Below are 16239 nucleotides of genomic sequence, written 5' to 3'. Positions count from 1 at the left end.
CCTTGAGTTGTGCTGTGTTGCCTTCCTCTTTCAGGGTGTACCAGGCACTATCCAGTGCAGCACCCAGCAGGATCCCTTGCTATTCTCCTTGCTGTCGCCCAAATTATGTGATGCAGGAGGACCCGAGGCGTGTGCCCTAATCCTGTCCATTGGGCCAGACGTTACCTAACAAAGCAGTGAGGGGGTCAGCAGGACCTGAGGAAGCGTATGCGTTTCTCCCCGCTGCACCGGAATATTCACACCTGGAGTGCTGTGTACATGTCTGTTTGCTACTGGGAATCGCAAAACTGAATGTACAGTGTAATCTATTCTGTATTTGACCAGTGTGTTTGCGTAGCAGCCTGCGAAAGGGCTTTGGTTTCCTTTTGTAATAAGGGATTCTGTTTGTCTTGCAGGTGTTGTGAAAGTGTGACGAAACGAGAACAATTCAACGACCTTTCCATTGATCTCCCACGACGGAAGAAACTTCTACCCCCGAGGTCTATACAGGACTCACTCGATCTCTTCTTCAGGGTGTGCAACACTTGCTTTTCTTTCCACTGTCACATATGTAGGAGTGATGGCACTCATCCCTTTATTCTTTCGTGGGAGGTGGGCGGCATTGGGCGCCACCCCTAATTTCTGAGTGGCTTACTCGACCATTTTGGAGGGACCGGTTAAGAGTCAGCCATTTTGCTGTGGGTCTGGAGTCACCGGGTAAGGACGGCATATTTTCTTCCCCAAAGGACATTAGTCAGCAAGAGGTGTTTTTAGTACAATCGGTGATAGTTTCAGATTTATTAATTGCATTTAAATTTCACCGGCTGCCGTGGTGAGATTTGAACCCCTGTCCCGAGAACTCTGGCTCTCTGGATTACTAATCCAGTGACATTACCACTGCACCAACATCTCTCCTTATTCTTGTTGCAAAAGAGATGAATGAAGTACCCGAGGGGGGGGCGGGGGGGGCGCGGTATCAGCCATGGCTCAGTGGGGGTGTCACCTGTCTCTCAGAGAGAAGATAGGCTTCTAGAGCAGGACTTTAACCATGTATAATTTTGGCTTGGCAGTTTAGTGCTGCATTCTCAGGTGCCACCGTTTGGATGAAACATTGAACGGAGGTCCTGACTGATCTGTCAGGTGATGTTAAAAAAATACCACGGCCACTATTAATGCCTCGATCAACGTCACTGGAAGCAATTGCCTAGTCATTATCACCTTGCTGTTTGTGGGAATTTGCTGTGCTCAAATTGGCTGCTGTGCTTCCTGCATTACATCAGTGCCCATACTTCAAAAATGGGTACTTCACTGGCTGTGAAGAGCTGTCCGATGCCCTGAAATGCATGTTCTCACTGGAGGTGATTAGATGGCACCAAATCAGCCTGTCAAAGGCCCCTCAATTTCGGGAGAAAAGACGAGGGACAATCGGGGTTCCAAAAATGCTAAGTGAAGAAGCCCCTATTACTACTGACGCCACTGGCCTTCCTGATTGGTGTCTGGGTGCATAGGAATTAGGAGCTGAAGTCGGCATTTCAGCCCCTCGAGCCTGCTCCACCATTCAATCAAATCATGGCTGATGTCTTCCTGGTCTCAAATACACCTCCCCACCTGTTCTCCATATCCCTTAATCTGTTTTTCATCAGCAATATATCTATCTCTTGAAACCATTTAATGATTCAGACTCTACCGCACTATGGGGCAGCGAGTTATACAATTTCATCACCCCCTGCGAGAAGCAGTTCCTCCTCATCTCAGCTCTAAATCTATCGCCTCTCAACCTATATCTGTGACCTCTTGTTCTAGAACTAGGGCTACCCCCATCTCAGGTGCATTTCTGGCTTGTGAATGAAGCTTTACAGTTTGTCATTATCCAAGAACATTTGTGACAGTGAGACAAACCCTCATCAGTGAGAGGTGAGGGAGCTTCATGGGACAAGCTTGTGTGATGGCCGATCATTTACACCTGGCTGCATTATGTTCCGTCGGTGGGTAATCCGGTATTGCTGATCACTTCTATCTCCTTTGTTTCAGGCTGAAGAAATCGAATATTCCTGTGAGAAATGCAATGGCAAAAGTGCAGTCGTGACTCACAAGTTCAGCAGGCTGCCCAGGTCAGTACCTGAAGGGATGGGGTGGAATAGACGAGCTGCTGGGCGCTTTTACCAACTGAGCCCAGGGTCAAGTGTAGAAATGGAAGGAGAATGCCCCAATCACTGCCTGCAAGCCAAGTCAATTTGGGCCAGTCTCAACTTGAGGCGTAACAGATCATTTCTGGGAGGCATCAGTGTGGTTGGTTGCTCTCCAAATGTTTGTTCTTTTTCTGTATTTGTCCTGTGCTCCCTCAATGAACAGAGAGCTTTACTCTGTATCTAACCCCGTGCTGTACCTGTCCTGGGAGTGTTTGATGGGGACAGTGTAGAGGGAGCTTTACTCTGTATCTAACCCCGTGCTGTACCTGTCCTGGGAGGTTTGATGGGGACAGTGTAGAGGGAGCTTTACTCTGTATCTAACCCCGTGCTGTACCTGTCCTGGGAGTGTTTGGTGGGGACAGTGTAGAGGGAGCTTTACTCTGTATCTAACCCTGTGCTGTATCTGTCCTGGGAGTGTTTGATGGGGACAGTGTAGAGGATGCTTTACTCTGTATCTAACCCCGTGCTGTACCTGTCCTGGGAGTGTTTGATGGGAGCAGTGTAGAGGGAGATTTACTCTGTATCTAACCCCGTGCTGTACCTGTCCTGGGAGTGTTTGATGGGACAGTGTAAAGGGAGCTTTACTCTGTATCTAACCCTGTGCTGTATCTGTCCTGGGAGTGTTTGATGGGGACAGTGTAGAGGGAGCTTTATTCTGTATCTAACCTCGTGCTGTACCTGTCCTGGGGGAATGTTTGATGGGGACAGTGTGGAGGGAGCTTTACACTGTATCTAACCCCGTGCTGTACCTGTCCTGGGATTGTTTGATGGGGACAGTATAGAGGGAGCTTTACTCTGTATCTAACCCCGTGCTGTACCTGTCCTGGGGGAATGTTTGATGTGGACAGTGTAGAGGGAGCTTTACTCTGTATCTAACCCTGTGCTATACCTGTCCTGGGAGTGTTTGATGGGGACAGTGAAGAGGGAGCTTTACTCTGTATCTAACCCAGTGCTGTACCTGTCCTGGGAGTGTTTGATGGGGACAGTGAAGAGGGAGCTTTACTCTGTATCTAACCCAGTGCTGTACCTGTCCTGGGAGTGTTTGATGGGGACAGTGAAGAGGGAGCTTTACTCTGTATCTAACCCCGTGCGTGCTGTACCTGTCCTGGGAGAGTTTGATGGGGACAGTGTAGAGGGAGCTTTACTCTGTATCTCACCCCGTGCTGTACCTGTCCTGGGAATGTTTGAAGGGGACAGTGTAGAGGGAGTTTCTTGCCTCTGTGTTAACCTAGGGGAATGGCAATAGGTTAATTGTTCATTTGGAAAATGGTTGCAGAGATTTTCAGAGTAACTTCATTGCATTGTTAATGTAAGCCTACTTATGACACTAATAAAAATTATATATTATCGATGATACGCTGATGGCCTCCTGCATTGCAACTAATGTTGGGTGGCACAGTGGTTAGCACTGTTGCTTCACAGCGTCAGGGTCGTAGGTTCAATTCCCGCTTGGATCACTGTCTGTGTGGAGTCTGCACGTTCTGTCTGCGTGGGTTTCCTCCGGGTGCTCTGGTTTCCTCCCACAAGTTCCTAAAGACGTGCTGTTAGGCGAATTGGACATTCTGAATTCCCCCTCCATGTATCCGAACAGGCGACGGAATGTGGCGACACAAGGGATTTTCACAGTAACTTCATTGCAGTGTTAATGTAAGCCTACTTGTGACAATAATAACGATTATTATTATTAGGGGCTTGTTTAGCACAGTGGGCTAGACAGCTGGCTTGTAAAGCAGAACAAGGCAGCAGCGCGGGTTCAATTCCCGCACCAGCCTCCCCGAACAGGCGCTGGAATGTGGCGACTAGGGGCTTTTCACAGTAACTTCATTGAAGCCTACTTGTGACAATAAGCGATTTTCATTTTCATTTCATTAATGTGGTCTTGCCCCATGCTGTATCTGACCTGGGTGTGAGTGACAACAGGTTGTTAAATCTGTGCCTGACCCTGGCTCCTGCTCACACGTGATATTGAAACTGCTTTGCTTGTAATGGCTGACTGACTTCTTCTTACAGGGTTCTCATACTCCATTTGAAACGATACAGTTTTAATGTGCAGCTCTCTCTGAATAACAAGCTTGGTCAGCAGGTGATCATCCCGAAGTACCTGACCCTGGCGGCTCACTGTACAGAGACCACACGGCAGCCCCTTTCGCTGGGCTGGAACACGCAAGCTGCAACGTAAGTGAAAGGATGAGGATGCGGGTGGGCTGTTGAGGTGGACAGAGGGGAGAGTGGCTGCAGCTTTGTATCCGATGCAGGGATGTGGCTGCTATAGCCGTGCCGCAATCGCATGGGTCGGTCTTGTACATCTTGATGCACAATCGTTTGGAAGATCCTGATGTCCTCAGCCGTTTCCCAATAGCCGCTGGCCTTTAAAGAAAGTCAAAATGCCTGGCTTTGAAGAGGTTCAATTGTTAGTAGTCTTGATTCTGGGTCAGGCTTTTGATTTTGCTCCCACGACAGAGTCATGAGCACACAGTGACGCAGACACTGACGCAGTGAGTGCAGTACGCAATGTTGCAATCTCAAACGTGCCATTGTTTGGGTGAGTTGTTAACCCAAGGACCACTGAAAAGATCCCTTGGACATTACTTGAAAGAAGAGCTGGGGAGTTCCCGCCAGCATCCTGACCAACGTTTTTCCCTATGATTAACTAGTCATTGCTGTGAGTGGGAATTGCTGTGTGCAGTTTGGCTGTTTTGTTTCTTACATTGCAACAATGATTTCAGAGATAATTCATTGGCTGTGAAGTACTTTGAGGTTTTCTGAGGAAGTGAGACTATCTAGAAATACAAGTCGTTCCTTAAAAGCAGCTCTGATTTACTTGGTTCCAGGTGATGGACAGTGCCCATCTCAGCTCAAAGTAACCTATTCTTCGTGAATACCCTTCCCTTCATCCAGCTTCTTTTCAACAGTCTCTGCACAGCTGGTATGGGTTAGATTGTAGCCGGGTTCACAGTATAGATTCCGATTTGGGGTTTATCAAGCCTCAGTGGCACATTATTTGCACAAACAGAGGGTGGGCAGGCTGTAATTGTCCACCAGTCAAATGGCCTTCCGATATAACAACAACGTGCCTTACATGCCCCACGGTGTGTGGTGAGAGGGGTTTCAGACAAAATAGGGTATAGGAGGGGCTGGTTTAGCACACTGGGCTAAATAGCTGGCTTTTAAAGCAGACCCAGGCAGGCCAGCAGCACGGTGCAATTCCCGTACCAGCCTCCCCGAACAGGCGCCGGAATGTGGCGACTAGGGCCTTTTCACAGTAACTTCATTTGAAGCCTACTTGTGACAATTTCATTTCACACGTCCACGTTCAAAGCTTTAGCAACTTTGGGGGGGGGGGGGGCGGTTCGGGCTGCATGGTGGCTCAGTAGTTAGCACTGCTGACTCACGGCGGTGAGGACCCGGATTCATTTCCGGCCCTGGGTCACTTTTCGTGTGGTGTTTGCACATTCTCCTTGTGTTTGCGTGTGTCTCAACCCCACAACCCAAAGATGTGCAGGATAGGTGGATTGGCCACGCTAAATTGCCCCTTAATTGGAAAAAAAATAATTGGGTACTCTAAGTTTTTTTTAAAAACTTGAGGGAGGTTCAGTTTCGGTAATATTTCTTCATGTTTTATAAATTTAATAATAATTTAGAGTGCCCAATTCAATTTTTCCAATTAAGGGGCAGTTTAGCGTGGCCAATCCACCTACCTTGCACATCTTTTGGGTTGTGGGAATGAGACCCACGCAGACACGGGGAGAATGTGCAAACTCCACACGGACAGTGACAGAGCGGGGATCGAACCCGGGTCCACAGCGCCGTGAGGCAGCAGTGCTAACCACTGCACCGCCGTGCTGCCCCTGTTTCGGTAATATTTCTGCTGTATCTGAGAAGGAAGTAACAGTTTTCTGCCTGGGTTAATTTGCAGTCTCTAACATGTCAACATCACTGACTACGTTTAAATTTTGCAGGTCCCGGCCACTCAAAACTTCGCAGTCAGTGAACTCTACAACTTCCGCATCCACACTGGGGAGGTGAGCAATCGCAGCACGGTCTTATTGTCGCGTAACCCCAGAGCGCAGAACGCAAGAAAGGGAGCAAAGCCCAGTGGAACTGAGAAAGCCGATGGGACGAGGAGTGTGGGATGCAGAGGAATGTGGGGTGCAGGTGAATAAGATGGGGGTAAAATGCAGGACCCCAGGTTTGGGACAGGAGATGGGAGGAACACAAATTTGGGGGAGTAGCTGGTGCAAGATTTGAGAGGGTGCACAAGTGGGCACAACACTCCGTGGAAGGGAGCATCGTTTGGATGTTTTGCACCAGAGGGCAATGAATTTTGTCAGAGAGCTTTCCCTTGGTATTGGCAATTGGCCTCAATGCTCTCCGGCTCGGAAAGAAGAAATTGTAGCTGGGGTTTGACTCCAGAGTCCCTGCTGGAAAGTGTAGATGGGTGGCCCCCTGCCGCAAGCTTCACCCTCCATATTGGTAAACAGCTCACAGACACCTGAAGGTTATCCAGCTGGGGAAATGTGCTGTGGAGGCCTGGCCCCAGCCAGAGTTTGAACCTGCAGCAGGGCGGGAGAGGGACTCGGCTGTAACAATGTAAGCACAGGGTGTATGGACGATGTTCGATAACAGGCACAATGTGTTCCTGCCTCCTTACCTTGCGGCTTTCTGCTTCTTGCTGCCTAATTCCAAGTGTTCGTCCACAGGAAGTTCTGCTTCAAGTCTACAATCGTCATCCTGGATTCTGACAGCGAGGAGGAGCAGGTGAAGCGGGCAATGGTGATCAGCCGGCAGATGACTGAACAGGTTCAGCGTGAGACACAGCAGGAAGAGGAGGAAATGCAGCTGGTGAGTCTGGCTGAGAGCCATTACTGCACTGCTGGCCTCTATGTCCCTTCGGAAGGAAGAACTCGCATTTATATGACGCCTTTCACAAAGAGGGATGAGGTCCTGAAAGCAGGATTATAGGGAGCTAGGAAATGTATTAAGAAGCAGGCCCTCCAAGGTATTAGTCAGGAATAGGAGAATAGACCAGATGAACATGTGGCTGGGGAGATGGTGTAGGAGTTTAGGTTCCTGAGGCATTGGGGTCAATTCTGGAGAGGGGACCTGTACATAAATAGGTTGGATTGTACCCCACCAGGACTGGGGCCTATATCCTGGCAGGGGTATTTGCTTGTACTGGGGCTGAGGGTTTATGGGTGAGAATCAGTGGCTAAGCCAGCATTTATTGCCCATCCCTAATTGCCCATGGGAAGCTGGTGGTCAGCTGCCTTCTTGAGCTGCAGTCCATGTGGTGTAAGTCCATCCACAGTGCTGTTGGGGAGGGAGTTCCGGGAAGGAATGGCAATATATTTCCAACTCAGAATGTTATACAGCATGAAGGAGAGCTTGCAGGTGGTGGGGTTGCCATGAATCTGCTGTTCTTGTCCTTCTAGATGGTAGAGATCCCAGTTTTGGAAGGTACTGCCAGAAGAGCTTTGGTGAGTTGCTGTAATGCATCTTGCAGATGGTACACACAGCAGCCACTGTGCAACAGTGATGGAGGGAGTGAATGTTGAAGGTAGTGAATGTGTGCTGATCAAGCACACATTCACTACCTTCAACATTCACTTCCTCCATCACGGCATTGTTAGTTAAGGATGAAGTTAGTGCACTAGAGAGAATCACTGTTTGGGCCCCAGCTATTCACAATATATCAATGATTTGGACGAGAGAACTTTGAGATATCCACTGGTTCTGAAAGGTGCTATAAAAATGCACTTTAAATATAATGAAAATGAACCGCAATTCTGCAATATTGACAAAGACATCTGGGGTTATCTTTTTATTCTTTCATGGGTGAGAATCAGTGGCTAAGCCGGCATTTATTGCCCATCCCTGTATCCAAGTCCTTAATATAGATTGTAAACAGCTGGGGCCCAAGGACCGAACCCTGTGGCACCCCACTAGTTACATCTTGCCATCCAGAAAAAGACCCATTTATCCCGACTCTCTGTCTCCTGTCCAACAGCCAGTCTTCTATCCAAGCTGATGGGTTAACCCTAATCCCATGTGATCTCACCTTGTGAATTAATCTTCTGTGCGGCACCTTATCAAACGCCTTCTGGAAGTCCAGATATACTACATCTACAGCATCCCCATTATCCACTTTGCTTGTTACATCTTCGGAGAACTCCAGCAGATTAGTCAAACATGATTTGCCCTTCGTAAAGCCATGCTGACTCTGGCGCTTTGACTTTCCAAATGTCCTGATATTACTTGATAATTGATTCTAACAATTTCCCAACAACAGGTGTTAAACTGACTGGTCTGTAATTTTTGTTTGCGATGAGTGGTAACCCCAGGAGTCGATAGTGGGGGATTCAGCAATGATAGTGCTGACACAATAGAACATTACAGCGCAGTACAGGCCCTTCGGTCCTCGATGTTGCGCCAACCTGTGAAACCAATCTAAAGCCCATCTACACTATTCCATTATCATCCATATGTTCATCCAATTATCATTTAAAAGCCCTTAATGTTGTCGAGTCCACTACTGTTGCAGGCAGAGCATTCCACGCCCTTACTACTCTCTGAGTAAAGAACCTACCTCTGACATCTGTCCCATATCTATGTCCCCTCGTGCTAGCCATCACCATCCGAGGAAAAAGGCTCTCACTGTCCACCCTCTCCAATCCTCTGATCATCTTGTATGCCTCTATTAAGTCACCTCTTACCCTTCTCTCTAATGAAAACAGCCTCAAGTCCCTCAGCCTTTCCTCATAAGATCTTCCCTCCATACCAGGCAACATCCTGGTAAATCTCCTTTGCACCCTTTCCTATAATGCGGCGACCAGAACTGCACGCAATACTCCAAATGCGGCAGCACCAGAGTTTTGTACAGCTGCAACACCGGATCAAAATCCTGGATCTCCCTCTCTAAAAGCACCTATTCCACATGGACTGGAGCAGTTCAAGGAGGCAGCTGACCACCACCACCTCCAGGGCATCGGGGCATGGCAATAAATGCTGGCCTCAGCAGAATGAAAGAATAAAAAATACCTCTTGTCCTAACATTGTCTCACATGGCTTATTGTCAGATTTTGTTTGCTCCTAGAACATAGAACGATACAGCGCAGTACAGGCCCTTCGGCCCACGATGTTGCACCAAAACAAAAGCCATCTAACCTACACTATGCCATTATCATCCATATGCCTATCCAATAAACTTTTAAATGCCCTCAATGTTGGTGAGTTCACTACTGTTGCCGGTAGGGCATTCCACGGCCTCACCACTCTTTGCGTAAAGAACCTACCTCTGTCCTATATCTATTACCCCTCAGTTTAAAGTTATGTCCCCTCGTGCTAGCCATTTCCATCCGCGGGAGAAGGCTCTCACAGTCCACCCTATCTAACTCCCTGATCATTTTGTATACCTCTATTAAGCCTCCTCTTAACCTTCTTCTCTCCAACGAAAACAACCTCAAGTCCATCAGCCTTTCCTCATAAGATTTTCCCTCCATACCAGGCAACATCCTGGTAAATCTCCTCTGCACCCGCTCCAAAGCCTCCACGTCCTTCCTATAATGCGGTGACCAGAACTGTACGCAATACTCCAAATGCGGCCGTACCAGAGTTTTGTACAGCTGCAACATGACCTCCTGACTCCGGAACTCAATCCCTCTACCAATAAAGGCCAACACTCCATAGGCCTTCTTCACAACCCTGTCAACCTGGGTGGCAACTTTCAGGGATCTATGTACATGGACTCCTAGATCCCTCTGCTCATCCACACTTCCAAGAACTTTACCATTAGCCAAATATTCCGCATTCCTGTTATTCCTTCCAAAGAGATTACATTAAACTCCATTTGCCACCTCTCAGCCCAGCTCTGCAGCTTATCTATGTCCCTCTGTAACCTGCTACATCCTTCCTCACTGTCGACAACACCACCGACTTTAGTGTCGTCTGCAAATTTACTCACCCACCCTTCTGCGCCTTCCTCTAGGTCATTGATAAAAATGACAAACAGCAACGGCCCCAGAACAGATCCTTGTGGCACGCCAATTGTAACTGAACTCCATTCTGAACATTTCCCATCAACCACCACCCTCTGTCTTCTTTCAGCTAGCCAATTTCTGATCCACATCTTTAAATCACCCTCAATCCCCAGCCTCCGTATCAAACCTTATCAAACGCTTTGCTGAAATCCATATACACCACATCAACTGCTCTACCCTCGTCTACGTGTTCAGTCACCTTCTCAAAGAACTCGATAAGGTTTGTGAGGCATGACCTACCCTTTACAAAGCCATGCTGACTATCCCTGATCATATTATTCCTATCTAGATGATTATAAATCTTGTCTCTTATAATCCCCTCCAAGACTTTACCCACTACAGACGTGAGGCTCACCGGTCTATAGTTGCCGGGGTTGTCTCTGCTCCCCTTTTTGAACAAAGGGACCACATTTGCTATCCTCCAGTCCTCTGGCACTATTCCTGTAGCCAATGATGACACAAAAATCAAAGCCAAAGGTCCAGCAATCTCTTCCCTGGCCTCCCAGAGAATCCTAGGATAAATCCCATCAGGCCCCGGGGACTTATCTATTTTCAGCCTGTCCAGAATTGCCAACACCTCTTCCCTACGTACCTCAATGCCATCTATTCTAATAGCCTGGGTCTCAGCATTCTCCTCCACAACATTATCTTTTTCCTGAGTGAATACTGACACAAAATATTCATTTAGTATCTCGCCTATCTCTTCAGACTCCACACACAACTTCCCATCCCTGTCCTTGACTGGCCCTACTCTTACCCTAGTCATTCTTTTATTCCTGACATATCTATAGAAAGCTTTTGGGTTTTCCTTGATCCTACCTGCCAAATACTTCTCATGTCCCCTCCTTGCTCGTCTTAGCTCTCTCTTTAGATCCTTCCTCGCTACCTTGTAACTATCCATCGCCCCAACTGAAACTTCACACCTCATCTTCACATAGGCCTCCTTCTTCCTCTTAACACGAGATTCCACTTCTTTGGTAAACCACGGTTCCCTCGCTCTAAGCCTTCCTCCCTGCCTGACCGGTACGTACTTATCAAGAACACGCAGTAGCTGATCCTTGAACAAGCTCCACTTATCCAGTGTGCCCAACACTTGCAGTCTACTTCTCCAACCTATCCCCCCCAAGTCACGTCTAATGGCATCATAATTGCCCTTCCCCCAGCTATAACTCTTGCCCTGCGGTGTATACGTATCCCTTTCCATCACTAGCGTAAACGTCACCGAATTGTGGTCACTGTCCCCAAAGTGCTCTCCTACCTCCAAATCCAACACCTGGCCAGGTTTATTACCCAAAACCAAATCCAACGTGGCCTCGCCTCTTGTTGGCCTGTCAACATATTGTGTCAGGAAACCCTCCTGCACACACTGTACAAAAAACGACCCATCTAATGTACTCGAACTATATCTTTTCCAGTCAATATTTGGAAAGTTAAAGTCTCCCATAATAACTACCCTGTTACTTTCGCTCTTATCCAGGATCATCCTCGCCACCCTTTCCTCTACATCCCTAGAACTATTTGGAGGCCTATAGAAAACTCCCAACAGGGTGACCTCTCCTTTCCTGTTTCTAACCTCAGCCCATACTACCTCGGAAGATGAGTCCCCATCTAGCATCCTCTCCGCCACCGTAATAATGCTCTTGACTAGCAGCGCCACACCTCCCCCTCTTTTGCCTCCTCCTCTGAGCTTACTAAAACACCTAAACCCCGGAACCTGCAACATCCATTCCTGTCCCTGCAACATCCATTCCTGTCCCTGCTCTATCCATGTCTCCGAAATGGCCACAACATCGAAGTCCCAGGTACCAACCCATGCTGCCAGTTCCCCTACCTTATTTCGTATACTCCTGGCATTGAAGTAGACACACTTCAAACCACCTACCTACACACTGGCCCCCTCCTGCGACGTCAAATCTGTGCTCCTGACCTCTATACTCTCATTCTCCCGTACCCTAAAATGACAATCCAGGTTCCCATGCCCCTGCTGCATTAGTTTAAACCCCCCCCAGAGAGCACTAACAAATCTCCTCCCCCCCCCCCCCCCCCCCCCAAGGATATTTGTGCCCCTCAGGTTCAGATGTAGACCATCCTGTCTGTAGAGGTCCCACCTTCCCCAGAAAGAGCCCCAGTTATCCAGAAATCTGAATCCCCCCCCGCCTGCACCATCCCTGTAGCCACGTGTTTAATTGCTCTCTCTCCCTATTCCTCATCTCATTATCACGTGGCACGGGCAACAACCCAGAGATAACAACTCTGTTTGTTCTAGTTCTGAGCTTCCATCCGAGCTCCCTGAAAGCCTGCCTGACATCCTTGTCCCCTTTCCTACCTATGTCGTTAGTGCCAATGTGGACCACGACTTGGGGCTGCTCCCCCTCCCCCTTAAGGACCCGGAAAACACGATCCGAGACATCACGTACCCTTGCACCTGGGAGGCAACATACCTCGCGCCCCCACAAAATCTCCTATCTGTGCCCCTGACTATCGAGTTCCCAATTACTAATGCTCTGCTCCTCTCCCCCCTTCCCTTCTGAGCAACAGGACAGACTCCGTGCCAGAGGCCCGTACCCCATGGCTTACCCCTGGTAAGTCGTCCCCCCCACAAGTATCCAAAGCGGTATACTTGTTTCTCAGGGGAACGACCGCAGGGGATCCCTGCACTGACTGCTTCTTCCCAGTCCCTCTTACAGTTACCCATCTATCTCCAATCTTTGGTGTAACTAATTCCCTGAAGCTGCTATCTATGACCCCCTCTGCCTCCCGAATGATCCGAAGTTCTTCCAACTCCAGCTCCAGTTCCCTAACTCGGTCTTGGAGGAGCTGGAGATGGCAGCACTTCCTGCAGGTAAAATCAGCAGGGACACTAACGGCATCCCTCACCTCAAACATCCTGCAGGAGGAACATTGCACTCCCTTCCCTGCCATCCCTCTAACTTTCAACCAAGATCTGGCTAACAACTAAATTAAAAATATAAAAATAAATAATAATCATACAATATGGTACTTACCTCACACCAATGGGTTTTATTATTAGGTTAGAGGAGGAGGGCGGGTGGGAGACACTACACGTGTAGTGTCTCGGGTTTCCTCTCCACCAGAATTTATTGGTGAGGGTCTTCCCAGAAGTCCGCGGGTCGAACTTCCTGTTCCCGCCTTAAAAAATATAAAATTAAAAAACAATACAACAGCAGCAAAGAGGAACAGAAACGGGACCAGGTAAGTGTTTACTTAAATACTCACCCAGCAGCAGCCCCCGCACTCAGCTCCCGCTGAAACTCCAAGAGGTGCTCCTGTAAGGTAAGTTACTTTAAACTTCAATACTCACCCAGCAGCAGCCTCTGCACTCCGCTCCCGCTGAAACTCCAGTAGATGCTCCAAGAGGTGGTGTAATGGGACGTTTTTCTGCATCAGAGGTGCTGTTTGAATGTAAGTTCAAGTGTTTTGAGCCAAATGCTGAGTGATGATGCCTGACCCCAATCCACTCTTGCTATCTGGATCTGCGTTCTGGGTTGATTAAGATCACTGTCTCTTCCTTTGTCAGGCACTTAAAGCGAGCAAGCAGGAGTTAGAGCGCCCTGCCCCAGCCGCAGTACTAGACTCGTCCTTTGACAGCATGAGTGAAGATGAGCTGCTGGCAGCCGTGCTGGAGATGAGCAAGCGGGAATCGTGTCTCTCGCTCGGCGGGGAGGAGGAGCACGAGAAGCCCAGCAGCAGCCCCGATACCGGCTTTGGCGATGACGAGGCTCAGGAGTTGCTGGAACATCACGAGGCTCCGGAATTGGATGGGTCCAGGGCCAGCATGGAAACAGGTAGGTCGTTGTGGGGGAGAGAGGGGATGGTGCTGTTTCGCCACACGTACCTGTGTTGGATAATGTTTTATTATAGAGGCGAAGTGAGCTCCTCCCCCACCCCCCCAGCAGAAAACACTAACAGAAGTAAATCATTTAATCCCATTCAGTGAGATCACAGCTGATTTGTGATTTGACCCCACATACCCACCCATATCCCTGCATATCTTGGGGCGATCCAACTTCTATCAATCTCATTTTAAAATTAGTAATTGATGTAACACAATTGTCATTCGGGGAAGAGACTTTCAAATTTGATTTGATTTATTGTCACGGAACCGAAGTACAGTGAAAAGTATTTTTCTGCGGCCGAGGAACATACACAGTACGTACATAGTAGACAAAAAGAATAATCAACAGAGAACATTGACAAATGGTACATCGACAAACAGTGATTGGTTACAGTGCGGAACAAGGGGCCCAAACAAAGCAAATACATGAGCAAGAGCAGCATAGGGCGTCGTGAATAGTGTTCTTACAGGGAACAGATCAGTCCAAGGGGGAGTCGTTGAGGAGTCTAGTAGCTGTGGGGAAGAAGCTGTTCCTATGTCTGGATGTGCGGGTCTTCAGACTTCTGTACCTTCTGCCTGATGGAGGGTCTGGAAGACGGCAAAGCCTGGTTGTGAGGGGTCTCTGACAATGCTGTCTGCCTCCCTGTGGCAGCAGGAGGTGTAGACAGAATCAATGTGGGGATGACAAGCTTGTGTGATGCATTGGGCTGAGTTCACCACACTCTGCAGTTTCTTGCGATCTTGGACCGAGCAGTTGCCATACCAGGCTGTGATGCAGCCGGATAAGATGCTCTCTATGACACATCTGTAGAAGTTTGTGAGAGTCGATGAAGACATGCCGAATATCTACCTTCCCTTTACTAATTTCACTCCTGGAAAACCTGGCTCCAATCTTGAGGCTTTATCCTGCAGTCCTGGGCTCCCGACCAGCAGAAATAGTTCTCTCTATTTAACTGATCTGTTCCCCTTGACATCTTAAACTTTTATTTTTTACATAGAGCCTGCTGAAATTATAAAAGACTTTGATGAGAATAAGGAGAATAAAACCCCTGAGGGCTCACAGTGTGAGATGGACTGGATACAGCAGTATGACGTAGACAGGGAGCGAGAGGAACAGGAGCTGCAGCAAGCACTGGCCCAGAGCCTTCAGGAACAGGTCAGCACTTGGAAGACTCCACTTTGTGGGTGCTGGACGGGTGGGTACGGAGCAATTCTTTGTCACTGGTCAGGGGTAGATGTGTTTGGGTTTAATTTTTAAAAATAGCTTTTTGATTGCAGTCTCATTTGACCGCATCCATCTCAAAAGCCAACCTGTTGTTGTTGGGGGGGGGGCTCCATTGCAACTTCAGCATTCGCCTTAACAGGCAGACGAGTGCTTATGGTACCTCAGGCAGTCCAGCACAGGGAGTTTCACTCTAGGTTACATGCTGAAGTTCTGGAATGGACCCTGGACCCTCTGCTCTCCTCCCAATCCAGGGTGCCCCACTCCTTGCTAACAGTGCATGAGGAAGTACCTGTGAGTGGTATTGGTCCTTGAGCCAGAATCGTCATTAAACAGTGTCTCTCTGTGTGATCCATCAGGAGGCTCGGGATATGAAAGAAGACGATGACTTAAAGAGAGCCACAGAACTGAGTATTCAGGGTAAGATACCAGTCAGCATTAATCATGATGCTGTATACTATGCATCCTGTGTAAGGTGACTATTTTTGACGTCTTGCTTGAGCTGTGTTAATCAGAGGTTTCTGAGTGCATTTGCTGTTATGGAAGCAAGCGTGTCAGCAGATTTTTCACAAGTCCCACAAATGACAAATTGACGGCTCATGTTTTTGATGTTGATTGCGGGAAGACCAAAGACACTTGGGAGAAATTCCAGCCTTTAGATGAATTAATGGGACCCTTTCTATTATAGCACACAGGTGGATTCTTGGTTTAATGCCTCGCCCAAAGAGACAGCACCCTCAACAATGCAGCACCCCCTCTACTTTCCAGAACTCCGAGTGTAGTTTATGCTGTAGCAGAGCTTGAATCCACAGCGACAGTGTCAATGTAAATATAAAACTGGCTAAAACAGTGCTTCCAAACTGTGATCCCATTTTAATGCCCCCATCTTTTTGCAGGTTGTGCTTGTAGTGCCTATTGATCCTCAAAATAATGATTAAACCCTGCCCATCGGGGAAA

General features: G+C 48.2%; 1 protein-coding gene across 1 annotated transcript in view; it reads left to right on the top strand.

Moving 5' to 3' along the window:
* The window catches only part of usp37 (ubiquitin specific peptidase 37), a 53380-nt gene that overhangs the window by 27139 nt on the left and 10002 nt on the right, over nucleotides 1–16239 (top strand). Inside the window, exons 13-20 of the mRNA XM_072468688.1 lie at nucleotides 396–513; nucleotides 2011–2090; nucleotides 4179–4343; nucleotides 6128–6190; nucleotides 6869–7010; nucleotides 13743–14010; nucleotides 15059–15216; nucleotides 15642–15702. Coding sequence (XP_072324789.1) covers nucleotides 396–513; nucleotides 2011–2090; nucleotides 4179–4343; nucleotides 6128–6190; nucleotides 6869–7010; nucleotides 13743–14010; nucleotides 15059–15216; nucleotides 15642–15702 — 1055 coding nt within the window. The remainder of the gene's footprint in view (nucleotides 1–395; nucleotides 514–2010; nucleotides 2091–4178; nucleotides 4344–6127; nucleotides 6191–6868; nucleotides 7011–13742; nucleotides 14011–15058; nucleotides 15217–15641; nucleotides 15703–16239) is intronic.

Source organism: Scyliorhinus torazame, chromosome 2, assembly GCF_047496885.1.
Source record: "Scyliorhinus torazame isolate Kashiwa2021f chromosome 2, sScyTor2.1, whole genome shotgun sequence".
Taxonomy (NCBI): domain Eukaryota; kingdom Metazoa; phylum Chordata; class Chondrichthyes; order Carcharhiniformes; family Scyliorhinidae; genus Scyliorhinus; species Scyliorhinus torazame.
This window is presented reverse-complemented; position numbering and strand designations above follow the sequence as displayed.